Source organism: Pleurodeles waltl, chromosome 4_1 (genome assembly GCF_031143425.1).
Source record: "Pleurodeles waltl isolate 20211129_DDA chromosome 4_1, aPleWal1.hap1.20221129, whole genome shotgun sequence".
NCBI lineage: Eukaryota > Metazoa > Chordata > Amphibia > Caudata > Salamandridae > Pleurodeles > Pleurodeles waltl.
Window position 1 is genome coordinate 305,026,573 of NC_090442.1, and position 14,759 is coordinate 305,041,331.

At 48.0% G+C, this 14,759-nt stretch overlaps 1 protein-coding gene across 1 annotated transcript in view; it reads left to right on the forward strand.

The window, feature by feature from the left end:
- The window catches only part of PRMT8 (protein arginine methyltransferase 8), an 880,536-nt gene that overhangs the window by 465,625 nt on the left and 400,152 nt on the right, over positions 1–14,759 (forward strand). Inside the window, exon 3 of the mRNA XM_069230053.1 lies at positions 11,393–11,548. Within this exon, the coding sequence (XP_069086154.1) occupies positions 11,393–11,548 (156 nt within the window). The remainder of the gene's footprint in view (positions 1–11,392; positions 11,549–14,759) is intronic.

Below are 14,759 nucleotides of genomic sequence, written 5' to 3' on the forward strand. Positions count from 1 at the left end.
AACAGGCAGAGTCACAGAAATGGTATAAGCAAGAAAATGCTCACTTTCTAAAAGTGGCATTTTCAAACACACAATCTTAAAATGAACTTTACTGAAAGATGTATTTTTAAATTGTGAGCTCAGAGACCCCAAACTCCAGATGTCCATCCGCTCCCAAAGGGAATCTACACTTTAATCAGAGTTACCCTATGAGAAGGACAGACCTTGCAACAGTGAAAAACGAATTTAGCAATATTTTACTGTCAGGACATAAAAAACACATTACTATGGCCCTCATTACAACGCTGGCGGTCCGTGGTAAAGCAACAAGCACCGCTGCGGTACCCTCCAACTGACAGGAGGAAGACAAGGTTCCGCCCACCCTTTTACAAGAGGCCTCTCTGCCACCTTTTCCGGGGCGGTACCAACGCCATCAAAAGCACAGCGGACACAGTGTTCTGAAGGGAAACGACTCACCTCTCGACACTCAAGGAAGAACCAGGACGCCATGGAGCCCGGACTACAGGTGTTACTCATGCTGGTGTATCTTCTCATAGACAAGGAGTACCAACGCCAGCTACGATGACCACAGTGAGTACTGCACCTAGTACACAGGGGAGGGTGGAGGAAAAAGAGAGTGACACACACACGCAACACGCAACACCCCCTCCCTCACCCTCAACCCCACCCCAAACACCATACACACAAACACATGCAACAACACTACATATACACCCCAATAACCCTCTGGAAAAACGCAAGGACAAAAGGAATGGAGTCAAATTATTGTAATATTAGAAATTTAGAGAAATACGTTCATAAATAAATAAACAGTATGTACAATGTATACAAAATATACAAAATGAGGGACAATGTCCACACAAAAATAGTCCGTGGCCCACTGGGCTATAACACATAGGCCAAGCCAACACTTGACTGCTGTCTCAAAAAGGAGAAAGCACTGCAGGGGCATCAGGTCGAAAACACACAGGCACCTCAGCCGGAAGATGGTACTACGCCACTGCTCCTGGAGGGGGCTCCATGCCTACTGCTTGGTCCTGTGGAGTGCAAAGCCACAGTCTCTCAAGTGGGTGGTTTGCCCACTGCTTGGTCCTGGGGAGTGCAAGGCCACAGTCTCTCAAGTGGGTGGTTTGCCCACTGCTTGGTCCTGGGGAGTGCAAAGTCGCAGTCTCTCAAGTAGGTGGTTTGCCCACTGCTTGGTCCTGGGGAGTGCAAAGCCACAGTCTCTCAAGTGGGTGACTTCTCCCACTGGTTCTGGAGGGGGCTTTGTGCCCAGTGTGCTTCATCTTTCCAAGGATAGGGTGAGTGGATGCCTTTCTCCACTTGTTCTGGAGGGGGCTTTGTGCCCAGTGTGCTTCATCCTGCCAAGGATAGGGTGAGTGGATGCCTTTCCCCAATGGTTCTGGAGGGGGCTTTGCGCCCAGTGTGTTTCATCCTGCCAAGGATAGGGTGAGTGGATGCCTTTCTCCACTGGTTCTGGAGGGGGCTTTGTGTCCACTGTGCTTCATCCTGCCAAGGATAGGGTGAGTGGATGCCTTTCCCCACTGGTTCTGGAGGGGGTTTTGTGCCCAGTGATGCAGCACTTGGGGGGTGCCAGGTCACAGTCCCTCACCTGGGTGTCAGAACCACAAGATCTGCAGTGACCAGGATGCATGATAGTCAATGAAGGCAGGGCTACATTCCATCCGCCGGCGGCTACGGCTTTACAGTGGTGGTAGTGCCGGTGCTGGTAGGGGTGCTGCCAGTGGTGGGGGTGAGGCTCCAGCCCTTCTCCTGCAGCCTCGGACAGCTGCCCACTGGGGCTGCTGCTGCTGGCAGTGGTGCTACTGTCAGCGGTGCAGGTGGCGGTGCTTGCGGCAGTACTTGCGGCTGTGCAGGTGGCGGTGCTGGCCGCGGTGCAGGTCCCTGTGCTGCCAGTGGTGGGGGGAGACTCCAGCCCTTCTCCTGCAGCCTCGGACGGCTGCCCACTGGGGCTGATGCTGCAGACAGTAGTGGTGCTTGCGGCGGTGCAGGTGGCGGTGCTGGCGGTTGTGCTGATAGCCAACAGGCCTTCACCTGCAGGCTGGGACGGCTGAAGTGCCTTGGCTGGTGTTTTGTGTCCCTTCCTGCCCTTGGCAGAAGGGGATGTCACTTTGGGTCTGGCAGCTGGAGTCTTTGAGGTGGCCTTGCTTGGTGGTTGTGGCTCCTTCCCCTTGCTGGATGCTGTCCCCTTCTTCACCTTGCCAGGTGGTGGAATGTTCTCGGCCTTGGCAGGGGTTGGTGGCACACTGGCTGGGCTGACGGGTGCCCCCTTTGAGCCGCTGACAGCTGCAGAAACCACAGCGGATGTGGACTTGGTGGCTGAGGTGCTGGGCTGGGTTTTGGCCACCCTGGCCTGAGGTGAAGGACAGGGGGATAGCGGGGGTAGAGGTCAATGTTTGCTAGGAACTGCTTCTTAGGGACATTGGGGCAGGAAGAGGGTGAAGGTTTGGGAGTGGAGGAAGAGGGAGTGCTTGTAGTAGGTGTCAGTCTGCTGTGTTTGGGTGCAGGTGCATGAGCTGGATGCTGTTGTGAGGTGGATGGCTGTTGGGTGGGTGTGTGCTTGCGCTTGTGTAATTTGGGAAGAGGGGTCATAGACACAGTGGGAGAGGACACAGGGGATGTGTGCATGGATGTGGGGGTGGTGACTGCCAGTGAGAGGTGTGTAGTGATGGGCGTGCTGGTGATGGAGGTAGTGGATGAGTATGTAGTGCATGCAGGTGTGAGTGGAGATGCTACTGGGGGGGAGGTGGACGATGAGAAGGAAGGGGACACAGTGGATGCAGTGGATATTGGTATGTTTGCATGGGGATGGTGCTTGTGTGAGTGCCTGTGAGATGAAGTGTGGTGCTTGTGTTTGCCTGAGCCACTTCTATGTGTTGATTTGGGTGAATGCTGGTCTGAAGGTGTGCTTGGGATAGGCTGGGGTTGAGGGGATTGGGACTGGGTAGAGGAAGTTGGAGGGGGGAGGCTGGAGACAGCGACAATGGCTGCCATCAGTGCGGAGGCCAGAGCCTGAAATGCTTTCTGTTGGGCCGCCACGCCAGAGTGAATGCCCTCCAGGTATGCATTTGTGTGTTGCAAATGCCTCTCGACACCCTGGATGGCATTCAGAATGGTTGACTACCCAACAGTGAGGGATATCAGGAGGTCAGTAGCCTCCTCAGTGAGGGCAGCAGGGCTGACTGGGGCAGGGCCTGAGATGCCTGGGGCGAAGGAGATGCCCACCCTCCTGGGTGAGCAGGCACGGGAAACACGCTGAGGGGCTGCTGGGAGGGAAGTGCTGGTAGGGGGGTGGCAGCTGTATATGTTGTTGGGGTGGGCACACACGTGTCCGCCACTGCCAGGGAGCTGCCATCGGAGGAGGAGTCGCTGTCTGTAGTGTCCCCTCCTGTCTCCGTCGTGGTGCTCCCCTCGCCCTCCGTCCCACTGGTGCCCTCACTGTTGGTGGATTCGGCCTCCAGGCCCATGTGGGATGCAGCTCCCTCTGTCACTGGTGCCTCTGTTCCTCTGCCAGATGATGCTAATGCACACAAGGACAGGGTGACAAAACAAAAAGGGGGGGGAAGACAGAGAGGATACACTTGGTCAATGCCAGCAACAACACTACCATTGGCGTATACAACACACAGGAGGCAGCCCTATGCACTAGGCCATGCACTACCAGTTACAAAGATAGTCACCAACCCATGGGGTACATAGCATAATGCCATCAATTGCTCACCTGAAACAAACAGGGCCCTGACCAGTAGTTGATGCCCACTAACACCATTGGGGTTGGAGTGCTTCAGACCCTGCCCAAAAAGAAACGTACCCTGCCATGTTCGCCCTGGCCTAGGGGCACCCACAGTCCACATCCCCACCCACGTAAAACCTTAACACGCGCAAAGTCATGATTCTGAATTTGTACTCACCCCCTTGTGGCTGCCGTGATGCCCTCAAGCGCCTATCCAACTCTGGATAGGCCACTGCCAGGAAGCGGAACATCGGGGGGTCAGGGTACGACGGGCACCCTTCCTCTTTGGAAGGCCAGCCCCAGCTGGGCCTCCGCCATCTTCCTTGCCCAGCGGCGCATGTCCTCCCACTGTTTGCGGCAGTGGGTGCCCTGCCTGTCAAAGACCCCCGAGTCCGCACCTCCTTGGCCATGACACGGCAAATACCCTTTTTCTGATGGGCGCTGACCTGCAGGAAAAATACAGCAGAAAAGGGATTAGTCATACCGTCCGGACTGTCATACTCATGGACCACCATATCCCTCCCATCCCCTTACGCACATACATTGACCACCATACATGCAGCACTCTGCCCAGAACACCTCAGCCACCCCCTACATGTGGCTTACACACACAGCACTCCATACCTTCATGGCCCACGCATCATGCTCACAGTGTACTCACCTGTTTGTCTGGAGGACCATAGAGTAAAGTGTACCGGGGTAGGACCCCATCCACCAGTCTCTCCAACTCCTCCGAAGTGAAGGCAGGGGCCCTTTCCCCAGACACATGAGCCATTGTCGCTTCCAGACACAGCTCACAGCAGCACTTGCAGTGTAGGTCCTCTCTTGTTGAAGGTCAGGTAGCAAGTGAGTGAAAAGATAGAGAATGGCAGTCACGTCCGCAGCGGTGTGTACCATCACCGCCGGCGTACATTGCCATTGCCTCCTGGAACCCATAGGGCCTAATGTTAACCAATGCGAAGCTGCGAGGCGTTCGTCGACCGCTGACAGCAACGGCACACAACGCAAGCGGAATTACCTCATTTCCACTTGTCCCTACTCACAGATCAGGCAGCCGCCATTTTAGGGGGGCACAGGCCATGGCACCTAACTTCGTCACAGCAGACATTGACACATCAACTGACTCTCGGATTCACATACTGGTTCTGTAAATGTAGAGATGCATCATTATTTCAATAGATTTGTGAATATGACCCTCTGCTCACCGTTTTCCTCCCTAGACTTCAACCGCTGAGGATGAATATGAAATGGAGACATCCTCCAGTGTACAGACCCCTGGTGAACATGGCAACAATGGTGGACAGACACATTATCCTAACCTACAGACTTGATAGGGCCACAATCCAAGAACTGTGTGCCCAATTGGAGCCAGACCTGATTTCAGCTATCTGCCACCCCAGAGGTATCCCCTCTCTAGTGCAGGTCCTGTCAGTGCTCCATTTCCTGGCAAGTGGTTCCTCCCAAGTGACAGTGGCCATGGTATCAGGGATTTCACAGCCTATGTTCTCCAACGTGTTGACCAGAGTTTTGTCTGCCCTGCTGAAACACATGCGCAGCTACATCGTATTCCCACAGGTGGAGGATTTGGCTACAGTGAAAGCTGACTTCTATGCCCTGGGACATATCCCCAACATCATTAGTGCCATTCAAGGTACACATATAGCATTTGTCCCACCCCGGATGAATGAACAAGTGTTCAGGAAAAGGAAAAGCTATCATTCTCTGAATGTGCAGATGGTGTGTTTGGCGGACCAGTACATATCCCATGTGAATACCAAGTATCCTGGCTCTGTGCACAATACCTTTTTCTTGAGGAATAGCAGCATTCCATATGTGATGTCTCGACTCCAGAGGCACAGGGTGTGGCTAATAGGTGAGCCGATGGTCCCCACCCAGTTGATGTAGGTAGATGGGTGTGGGGATATCCCTAAGGGTGAGTGTATGTCTAACAGGTATCCCTCGATTATTTGCAGGTGACTCTGGTTACCCCAACCTCTCATGGCTATTGACCCCAGTGAGGAATTCCAGGACAAGGGCAGAGGAACGTTACAATGAGGCACATGGGTGAACAAGGAGGATCATTGAAAGAACCTTTGGCCTCCTGAAGGCCAGGTTCCGGTGCCTCCATCTGACAGGATCCCTGTACTACTCACCCAAGAAGTAAATGCAGTGTTATTGTATCTGCGTGTGCCATCTTGTGCATGGTTGTGTTTCCGTGTATGGTTGTGATTGCCCTGTCAGCTTTGCCTTGTGTGAGTGGGGATTTTGTGGGCAAGGTGATTCTCTCTAATGTGCATGCTTTAGTGATGGATGTCCATGCAGGTCTGTGATGGCTGTCCATGCATTGGTGTGGCATGCAGGGCTTGGTATTGGGATGGGTGGGTTGTGATGGTTGGGTATATGTGAGGAGGTGGAGAGATGGGGGTGAGGGTAGAGGTGGGTGTTTGTGATGGCATGCAAGTAGGGTGGGGGTGATACAGTAGTAAAGATTTGACTTACCAGAGTCCAGTCCTCCTGCTACTCCTGCGAGGCCCTCACGATGCATTATTGCCAAGACTTGCTCCTCCCATGTTGTTAGTTGTGGGGGGAGGAGTTGGGACTCTACCGCCAGTCCTCTGTACAGCTACCTGGTGTCTTGCAGCCACAGAATGCACCTTCCCCCGTAGGTCGTTCCACCTCTTCCTCATCCCTTGTTTGGGGGTTCTGTCCCACGGCATTGACCCTGTCCACGACTCTCTGCCATATCTCCAGCTTCCTTGCAATGGACGTCTGCTGCACCTGTGATCCGAATAGCTGTGGCTCTACCCGGATGATTTCATCCACCATGACCCTTAGCTCCTCCTCTGAAAACCTGGGGTGTCTTTAGGGTGCCATGGATGTGGTGTGAGTGGTATGTGTGAGGGTGTGTGGGGTGATGTTTTGGGGTGTGTGCTGTGAGGTGCGTGGATGGTGTATGGGTGATGGTGTTATGTGGCTCAGATTGAGTGGGTGCTCCTGGCTTGTCTCTCTGTCAGTTAGAAATCTTTTTTTTCTTAGGAAGGAGTGTGGGTAATGTGGGTGTGTGTTTTATAGTGGTCTGAGTGTGTTGGTGTGGTGTGTGTATGTGTCTCAGGTGTGTGTATTTTGCATTGTCCAATGTGGTGTAGTTTTGTTGGTGTGTGTGTATTTTGAGCGCAGCGGTGTGTACTGCCAATGGTTTACTGCGGTTGAAAGACCGCTGCAGTGATACGTGGATCCTGATACTGTGCACGTATTTCTGTTGGCGTAACGGTGTGGGTTTTAGTACCGCCAGTTTATCACTGACCTTTGGGCTGGCGGACTTGTGTGGGTGTCTGTATAGTGGCGACTTTCTCTGTGTGGGTCATAATACCCGTAGTGGTATACCGACGCGGTCACGGTATGTTGGCGGCCGTCAGCATGGCAGTAGGCGGCATTTACCGCCAATGTTGTAATGAGGGCCTATATGTCCTACCTTAACCATACACTGCACCCTGCCCTTGGGGCTACTGAGGGCCTACCTTAGGGGTGTCTGACATGTAGGAAAAGGGAAGGTTTGGGCCTGGCAAGTGGGTACACTTGCAATTCGAATTTACAGTTAACACTGCACACACAGACAATGCAGTGGCAGGTCTGAGGCATGATTACAGAGCTACTTATGTGGGTGGCACAACCAGTGCTGCAGGCCCACTAGTAGCATTTGATTTACAGGCCCTGGCACCTCTAGTGCACTTTACTAGGGACTTATAGTGAATTAAATATGCCAATCATGGATAAGCCAACTACATACGCATTTTGTAAAAGAGCACTTGCAACTTTAGCACTGGTTAGCAGTGGTAAAGTGCCCAGAGTACCAAAACAGTAAAATCAGAGTCTAGCACACATCAACAACCTGGGGAACAGAGGCAAAAGGTTAAGGGAGACTACGCCAAGGATGAAAAGTCTAACAGTATGCATCCTTTGGTCTGTAAATTGCTAAAAGGTACCAAGGTTGCCAATCTTCCTAAACCTAGATATTCTGATTTATGGAATGTCACTGTTGTTTATGCTTTTTTGAGGGTTGTCCGGACAACTCTTTTTTGTCACCTAAGCAGTTGTTGTCGAAATTAACTAAGCTTCTAAGTTTGGTGTCTTGTCACAGAACCTCAGACTTCAGAGCTTTGGATTTAACAGGTAAAGAATTCACTTCAGAAGGAGTTTCTTTCTCCATCTCTAGATGTACAAAAATGTTTTCTAGATGCATTGTCTATACTGCATGTACCATATAATGCCAAGCTATGTGTGTGAAATGTCTTAAAGCCTATGAGAAATGTATTAAGTCCATTAGTTCTGACAAGTCTGGGCAATTGTTGTCATCAATTCAGAAACCTTTCAAACCGGTCTCTGCTACCACCTTTGGTTAGATGGTCAGGTGGATTATGGCTGAGCCAAGTACTGAGATGAGTAAGTTTGGAGCTCACTCTGCTCAGGGAGCAATGGCATCTGAGGCTATTTTGTCAAGTTCATGGTTGGAGGACATTCTTAAAGCTGTGGATTGGTCCTCTGAGCCTTCATTCAAGCATTTCTATTATAAACCGATTGTGCCTCTGGGTACTACTGTGGTGGATCAACTTTAAATAAACATAATCTGAGCCACCAGTTCTAACATAGAATCAACAAATGTCTAGATTTCGTGACATGAATTTTCATTTCTATTAAAGCAGCGAGGATTATCCCACCTATATGATGATTGAATAGGTAGTTTTGTCTGTTTGATATTTATACATGCCATTGATAGATGTTGAATTTCACATATTGCACAAGTTTTTTCTGATGTTTGCCCGCCCTTGTGATGTCCAGTATTATCACTTTAGATTCTTTTCTATATTCATAGCAGAAGGCTGACTCGGGTTTGGGGTTTCACTGTTCCAGTAGTGTTTGGTGCAGATTGGTTCCAGTGTGGATACCTGTTGCATCTTAGAAGTTTTGATTGACTCGTTGCCTGTTGGACTTGCTATATTACAAAGAAATAGGCAGCAAGATGGTGTCTCCTGGTGTTGATGATCTAAGGTGTTGGTGATTGGCGGATGATGACAAGGTGGGTGAGGTCTTAGGGACGGTGGGTTCGTGGGGTTTGTAGTTTATTTTGTGTTTCATATTGGGTTTTGATTGGTTGTTGTTTGAGTCAGTAAAGAGAGAGAAAGCATAATCATCTTCTCCGTGTCCTTAATAGAATCGAAAATTCTTGAGCATAAGCTAGGATTTTTTTTAATAGCAATTATGAGTTTCAGTATCAGTGGGCGTTGTACACTTCAGCTCTGTGTGATCACATGACTTGAGAATCCTTCCTTTTGCCACAGTCCGTCTTCAATGTTTACATGGAAAAACGAGTACCTGTCACTTATGTATTCTAAAGCAGTAGGTCGATTGAATGATTTTGATTCCTCCATAAAATGTCGCTGTGCCATTTACTTAATTTACACATTCTGTAACTGGTTCCTCAATCAAGAGTGTTATCAAAAGGCATTGCTAACCTTTTATTTGAATAGCTACGTTTATTGAGACTGTGGCAGCACATAATCAAATCACTCATATTTTTAATTGCTAAATAATTGCTGTATTTCTCTGGGGCATTTTATGTCAAATAAATCAAACCTGTTGTAATGAAGTAGATTAACAAACAGTTCACTTTCAGGGACTTTTCAAATGATGTTTAAATGAATCCATATTCATGTAATAAATGTAGTTTTATCAACTGTATGCTAAACAACTCAACTATGGCATAAACTAAAGCACAGGTTTTCTGTAGTATTTACAGCATAGACTACTCTGTCACAAATGGGTGAAATAGGGCGCTAGTCACGTCTTACCTGATAGTAACTACGAGGCATAAACTGTAAATTTAGAACAGAACTAGAGTGCCATTGCAATTAGGGCCTTCCAGTACCTTGAATGTCATGGTCAAATCCAAATTCTATCAGTTTACTCATAAAACGTCTGGCAGTTTACTCAGGATTTCAAGAGTAACTCTTCTGGTGCCAATACTAACAGAGAGGTTACTGCAGCAGTAGCTATGATGGGAGTCTCAGGAACAAGTGGGCTCAAACTGAATGATTTCCTTCTTCACCTGCGTTTTTCGTGATCAGTGGTTGTGGTGTGAATATTTTTTTTAAACAGAAGCCTTGCAAACAATATGGAGAATGTAAATGTGGTTGTTTGCATGCAACGGATTTCGAGATTCTTGAGTGGATGCGTGGGCTGATGGTTTGGAGGGTGGTTGAGATTGAAGTCTCTGGTTCGAACCTTAGATGGCGGTGGCTTTTGTAGTTGCTCGGAGTGAGTGATGACTGAGGCTTATTCAGACCGAGGATGTTGTTTTAAATTCTGCACCCATTATAACTCTTTTACAACAATTCACCTGCTCTCTATCTGAGGATGTTCATTATCAGCTCATATGCCTGTACTCACTGCTTTATTTGTAATCGAATGAGTGCCAGTGCTCAAAACTCTCCTCATTAAATGTGAATGAAATTCCACGGCTGTGTAGTCTAGAAGACACTTCTTTGATTAACTACCAGACACTCCGTGTCCCATTATCTTACCCTTACAGACTCCTGCGTTCTCCCTATGTACCGTTTTTTTCAACTTTCTCTAACTCTGCTTTTTCTGCTCTGTTAGTTTTTCTGTCTTTTCCTCCCAGTAAATGTATCATACAGAAAAATAAAAAGTGCCAGTCCCCAAAAATAAGTGCTGGTGTCCCCACCAGCAACCACTGGGTCAAATTAAGCCCTGCCTTTACTGAGGAGTTTTTATGAGGTGAACAGCAACAGCTATTCCTATTGTCATTGATGTTTCACTAATGTCTGGGTCAAATCTTAATCCCAGGCCACAAACCGTCCTCAGAACAATTTTGCCGGCACAGCGAAATTCATGCTGGTTCGTTCTTTCTGCCCCAACACTTACATATTTCACCGGCCTCCACAGTGTGAAACCTACTTTGCTTATGTGAAGGGAAGATTGTGAAAAAGGTCTATGGATGAGAGAGGCTTCAGATCATAAAATGCATGGAGGTATGGGGTAGGTGGCCCAGCTATCAGGGGCATGGTGCTTAACAAATTGGGGTTTCTGCCTCACTGCCTTCCACTGTTCAAAACATAATTTTCATACACTCTGCATGATAGTCTATATGAGGCAACATAAAACTATTTTGTTGTACTTATTAATTTAAAAGCACTGGAGTTTTAAACTGATATAAGAGAAATAGGGTAAATAATATACATTCAGGTGCCAGGCTTTGCACTTGATCTCCAGTCATGCAATGTTGGGATACTGTATTGTCTTTACTTTGTTAATATAACATGATATGCAATAAAAATAGGCATTATCTGAGACTTTGTGTGTGCTCAGTTGGTATGGATTGGGGCGCTACGGTTTTGTTTATATATATACATATATCTATCCAATGAAACTATCCTCACCACCCTCGCAGTGGGAATAATAAGCACTCCGGATTCTGCTCAGTTGCAGTCAAGTTTATTGCTTCTTTGGCAGAATAGCACCCGTTTAGACTTCACCCAGGGTCTTGATCACCTATATGTATATTTGTCCTAAATTCTTTGATGTATTAATGGCAGACATAAATATCTGTTTTTTTTCATACAGGAAATGTTAAAGGACGAAGTTCGTACACTAACATACAGAAATGCCATGTACCACAATAAGCATGTTTTTAAGGATAAAGTCGTTCTGGATGTTGGAAGTGGTACTGGAATACTTTCAATGTTTGCTGCCAAAGCAGGTGCCAAGAAGGTGTATGGGGTAAGACATATTCTGAATATAGTTTGCTGTGCAAGAGGACAGTTCTATAATGGTGTGTATATTTTACAGATGAAATAGTTTGATTGAAACCAATGAGCCTGAATGATATGCTGGCGCAGAGGGAACTGCATCTAAATTGTGAAGGAGTGCCCTCCTCACCAACATAATGACCTGCCCGTCTAATTTTACCTTAAATCATAGTTTGATGACAGTGGAGACTACTCTGCCTTCGCCTTGGTAATGCTCTTTTGACAGCCCGTTTGAGTAAGGGCCATCTGAGATTTGGCTATATGTACACCCACCTAATTGAGATAGGCAGACATATAGGGGGTCATTCTGACCCTGGCGGTAAATACCTCCATGGCGGAGGTTGGCGGTAGCACCGCCAACAGGCTGGCGGTGCTCCGCCGGGCATTCTGACCGCGGCGGTACAGCCGCGGCCAGAAGCGGAAAGCAGGCGGTGTACCGCCGACTTTCCGCTGCCCATGGGAATCTGCCATGGCGGCGCAGCTTGCTGCGCCTCCATGAGGATTCTGACACCCCATACCGCCATCCTGTTCCTGGCGGTTCGCCCGCCAGGAACAGGATGGCGGTATGGGGTGTCGTGGGGCCCCTGGGGGCCCCTGCAGTGCCCATGCCAATGGCATGGGCACTGCAGGGGCCCCCGTAAGAGGGCCCCACAAAGAATTTCAGTGTCTGCTTTGCAGACACTGAAATTCGCGACGGGTGCAACTGCACCCGTCGCACCTTCCCACTCCGCCGGCTCCATTCTGAGCCGGCTTCCTCGTGGGAAGGGTGTTTCCCGCTGGGCTGGCGGGCGGACTTTCGGCGGTCGCCCGCCAGCCCAGTGGGAAACCCAGAATGACCGCCGCGGTCTTTTGACCGCTGTACGGTCTTCTGGCGGTTCCCGCTTGGCGGGCGGCTACCGCCGCCCGCCAAGCTTAGAATCAGGGCCATAGTCATTTTTCAATGCCTGTCACCTCCAGGAAAAAAGCAGATGGTAAGAGGAAATGAAAGATGCTCAAGTCCCCCTCACCACGTGAGGAGACTGCCATGATGAGGGAGGCATTATTTTGTTTATTTTAAAAAACGACAATCACGCGTTGGGATTTTCTTTTGAAAAAAAAAAAAAATCTGACATGACAGAGGTGTCTGTCAAAAATATATTACAGTGGCAGCAATCACCATGATGGTGGTTCCTGTCAATCTTGAAATGGGCCAGCGGACATTTAAAGATTTGGTGGGTATCACCTCCGCAATTTATTCAGTCGCTGTGGTGGAGAAACAGACCATGCACCAAAATATAAATCGGGCCCAATATTTGCATCCTGCTTCAATTCATTTTCCTGTTTACTGTCAACATGATTACAATTCACGTTTGAGTAGTAACAATACTATTTTGCAGGGCTCAGAATCGATATATTTTCCACTCAAATATGTACTTTTTCCGACTTTTTTTTAATTTCATGTTTGAAAACCCTTTTTACCTTTATATTCAATTGTTCACATTAATATTTAGAGTAGACTGTCCAAAAGAAAGCTTTCCTAGAATTTTAAGTGTGTTTTTCATGAATGCTTTACAGCGGCATTTATTTACACCAAAGCCTACTAGAGGTAATGTGGAGATGTGATGGAAGAAGTGAATTGTTGACAGTTTGACTGGTGGACCTACAAGTGCAAGTATTTCATTGGTGACAGTAGAAAGAAAGGAAGTGTTCTCTTCAAAGAAACCATTAAGTGCCTATCTAAGGTTCAGAGATCTCTAATTATGAAACGTTTTTTTACCACGATTTACTATATGGGATATTAATACTTTCAATAAAATGTAATCACTGCCTATTTAATGCTTTCATTAAAATGTAGCCACTGCAAAGAGAAAATTCAAGAAAATTCATGAAATTGTTACACGTGACTGATTTCAGTTCCTTTTAGCAGGAACAGTGAAAAAGTAGGGAAGATTTTATATCAAAAACAAGAATAATGTTGACCATTTTTCTACTGGAGTACACTTTAATGAGTTCCTATAAAAGGGCCTTATAAATCTCAACTGCTAGTTACATAAGAACCAACTCTCAATTAGATTGAAATTTGATATAACTTATGTTGGTAGGGCATACTGACCCCAGGGGTTGTCCTGGCACTGAGGTGGACAGCCTGCAAGGAAAGATACTCATGGCCTGATCTGTAAGGGTAAACTTGCACTTCTGTGTAAGTTTAAATTTTTGCTATTGTTAGAAATGGGGTCTTTAGTTGGCAGTCAGGTTACCCTCTGTCCAAGCAAGGACCCTCACTCTAGTCAGGGTAAAGGAGAATCACCCTCAGTTGGCGCTCACTGACCCCCTTGGTAGCTTGGCACAAGCAAGCATGCTTAACTTCAGAGTCTAGATGTAAAGTATTTGCACCAACACACACAGTAACTCAGTAAAAACACTACAAAATGACATCACATAGGTTTAGAAAAATAGGTAATACTTATCTAAACAAGACAAGGCCAAAACGACAAAAATCCACTATACACAAGTCAAGTTATGAATTAAAAAGCAAAAAGAATCTTAAATCCTTAGAAAACAGTGCTAACACTGTTGGCGTGAAAAAGTACCTGGGTTTGTCAAAATAACACTGCACGGATGAGTGTGTGTTGGAAAAGGCCAGCGATGCGTCGATTTCTCACTCGCAAGCGAGACCGTGCCTCGTTCCTCCTCCCGTCGGGTCGGCATGTGTCATTTTTCCTCTCTGCAGGGGAGCGATGCGTCGATCTGGATAGGCACTTCGGGTCCGGGCAGGCTCTGCGTCGTTTTTCCATGCCGAGCAAGGTTTGCATCGAAAATCCGGTCGCATGGTATCAGAAAACCACGCTATGTGGGGTTGCGACGTTAACAGCCTCCGTCAGCTGGTGTTGCATGTCATTTCTCCAGCCGCATGCGTCAATCTTCCAGCCGCGATGTAAGTGCAGCATAGATTTCAGCCACCAAGCCGGTGGCGCATTGTTTCTCAGCCGCATCTTGGAAGGTGCATCGAAAATTTCCCTGCACATCGGTCTGTGCGTGGATTGTCAGTCTAGTCTGCCAGCTTCACCTTTCAAAGCCCCCAGGAACTGGATAGGGCACCAATTGGCAGAGCAGGAGTCTCAGCAGAGAGTCCAGGTGCTGGCAAGGAAAGTCTTTGATGGCCCTGAGACTTCAACAACAGGAAGCAAGCTCAGGTCAAGCCC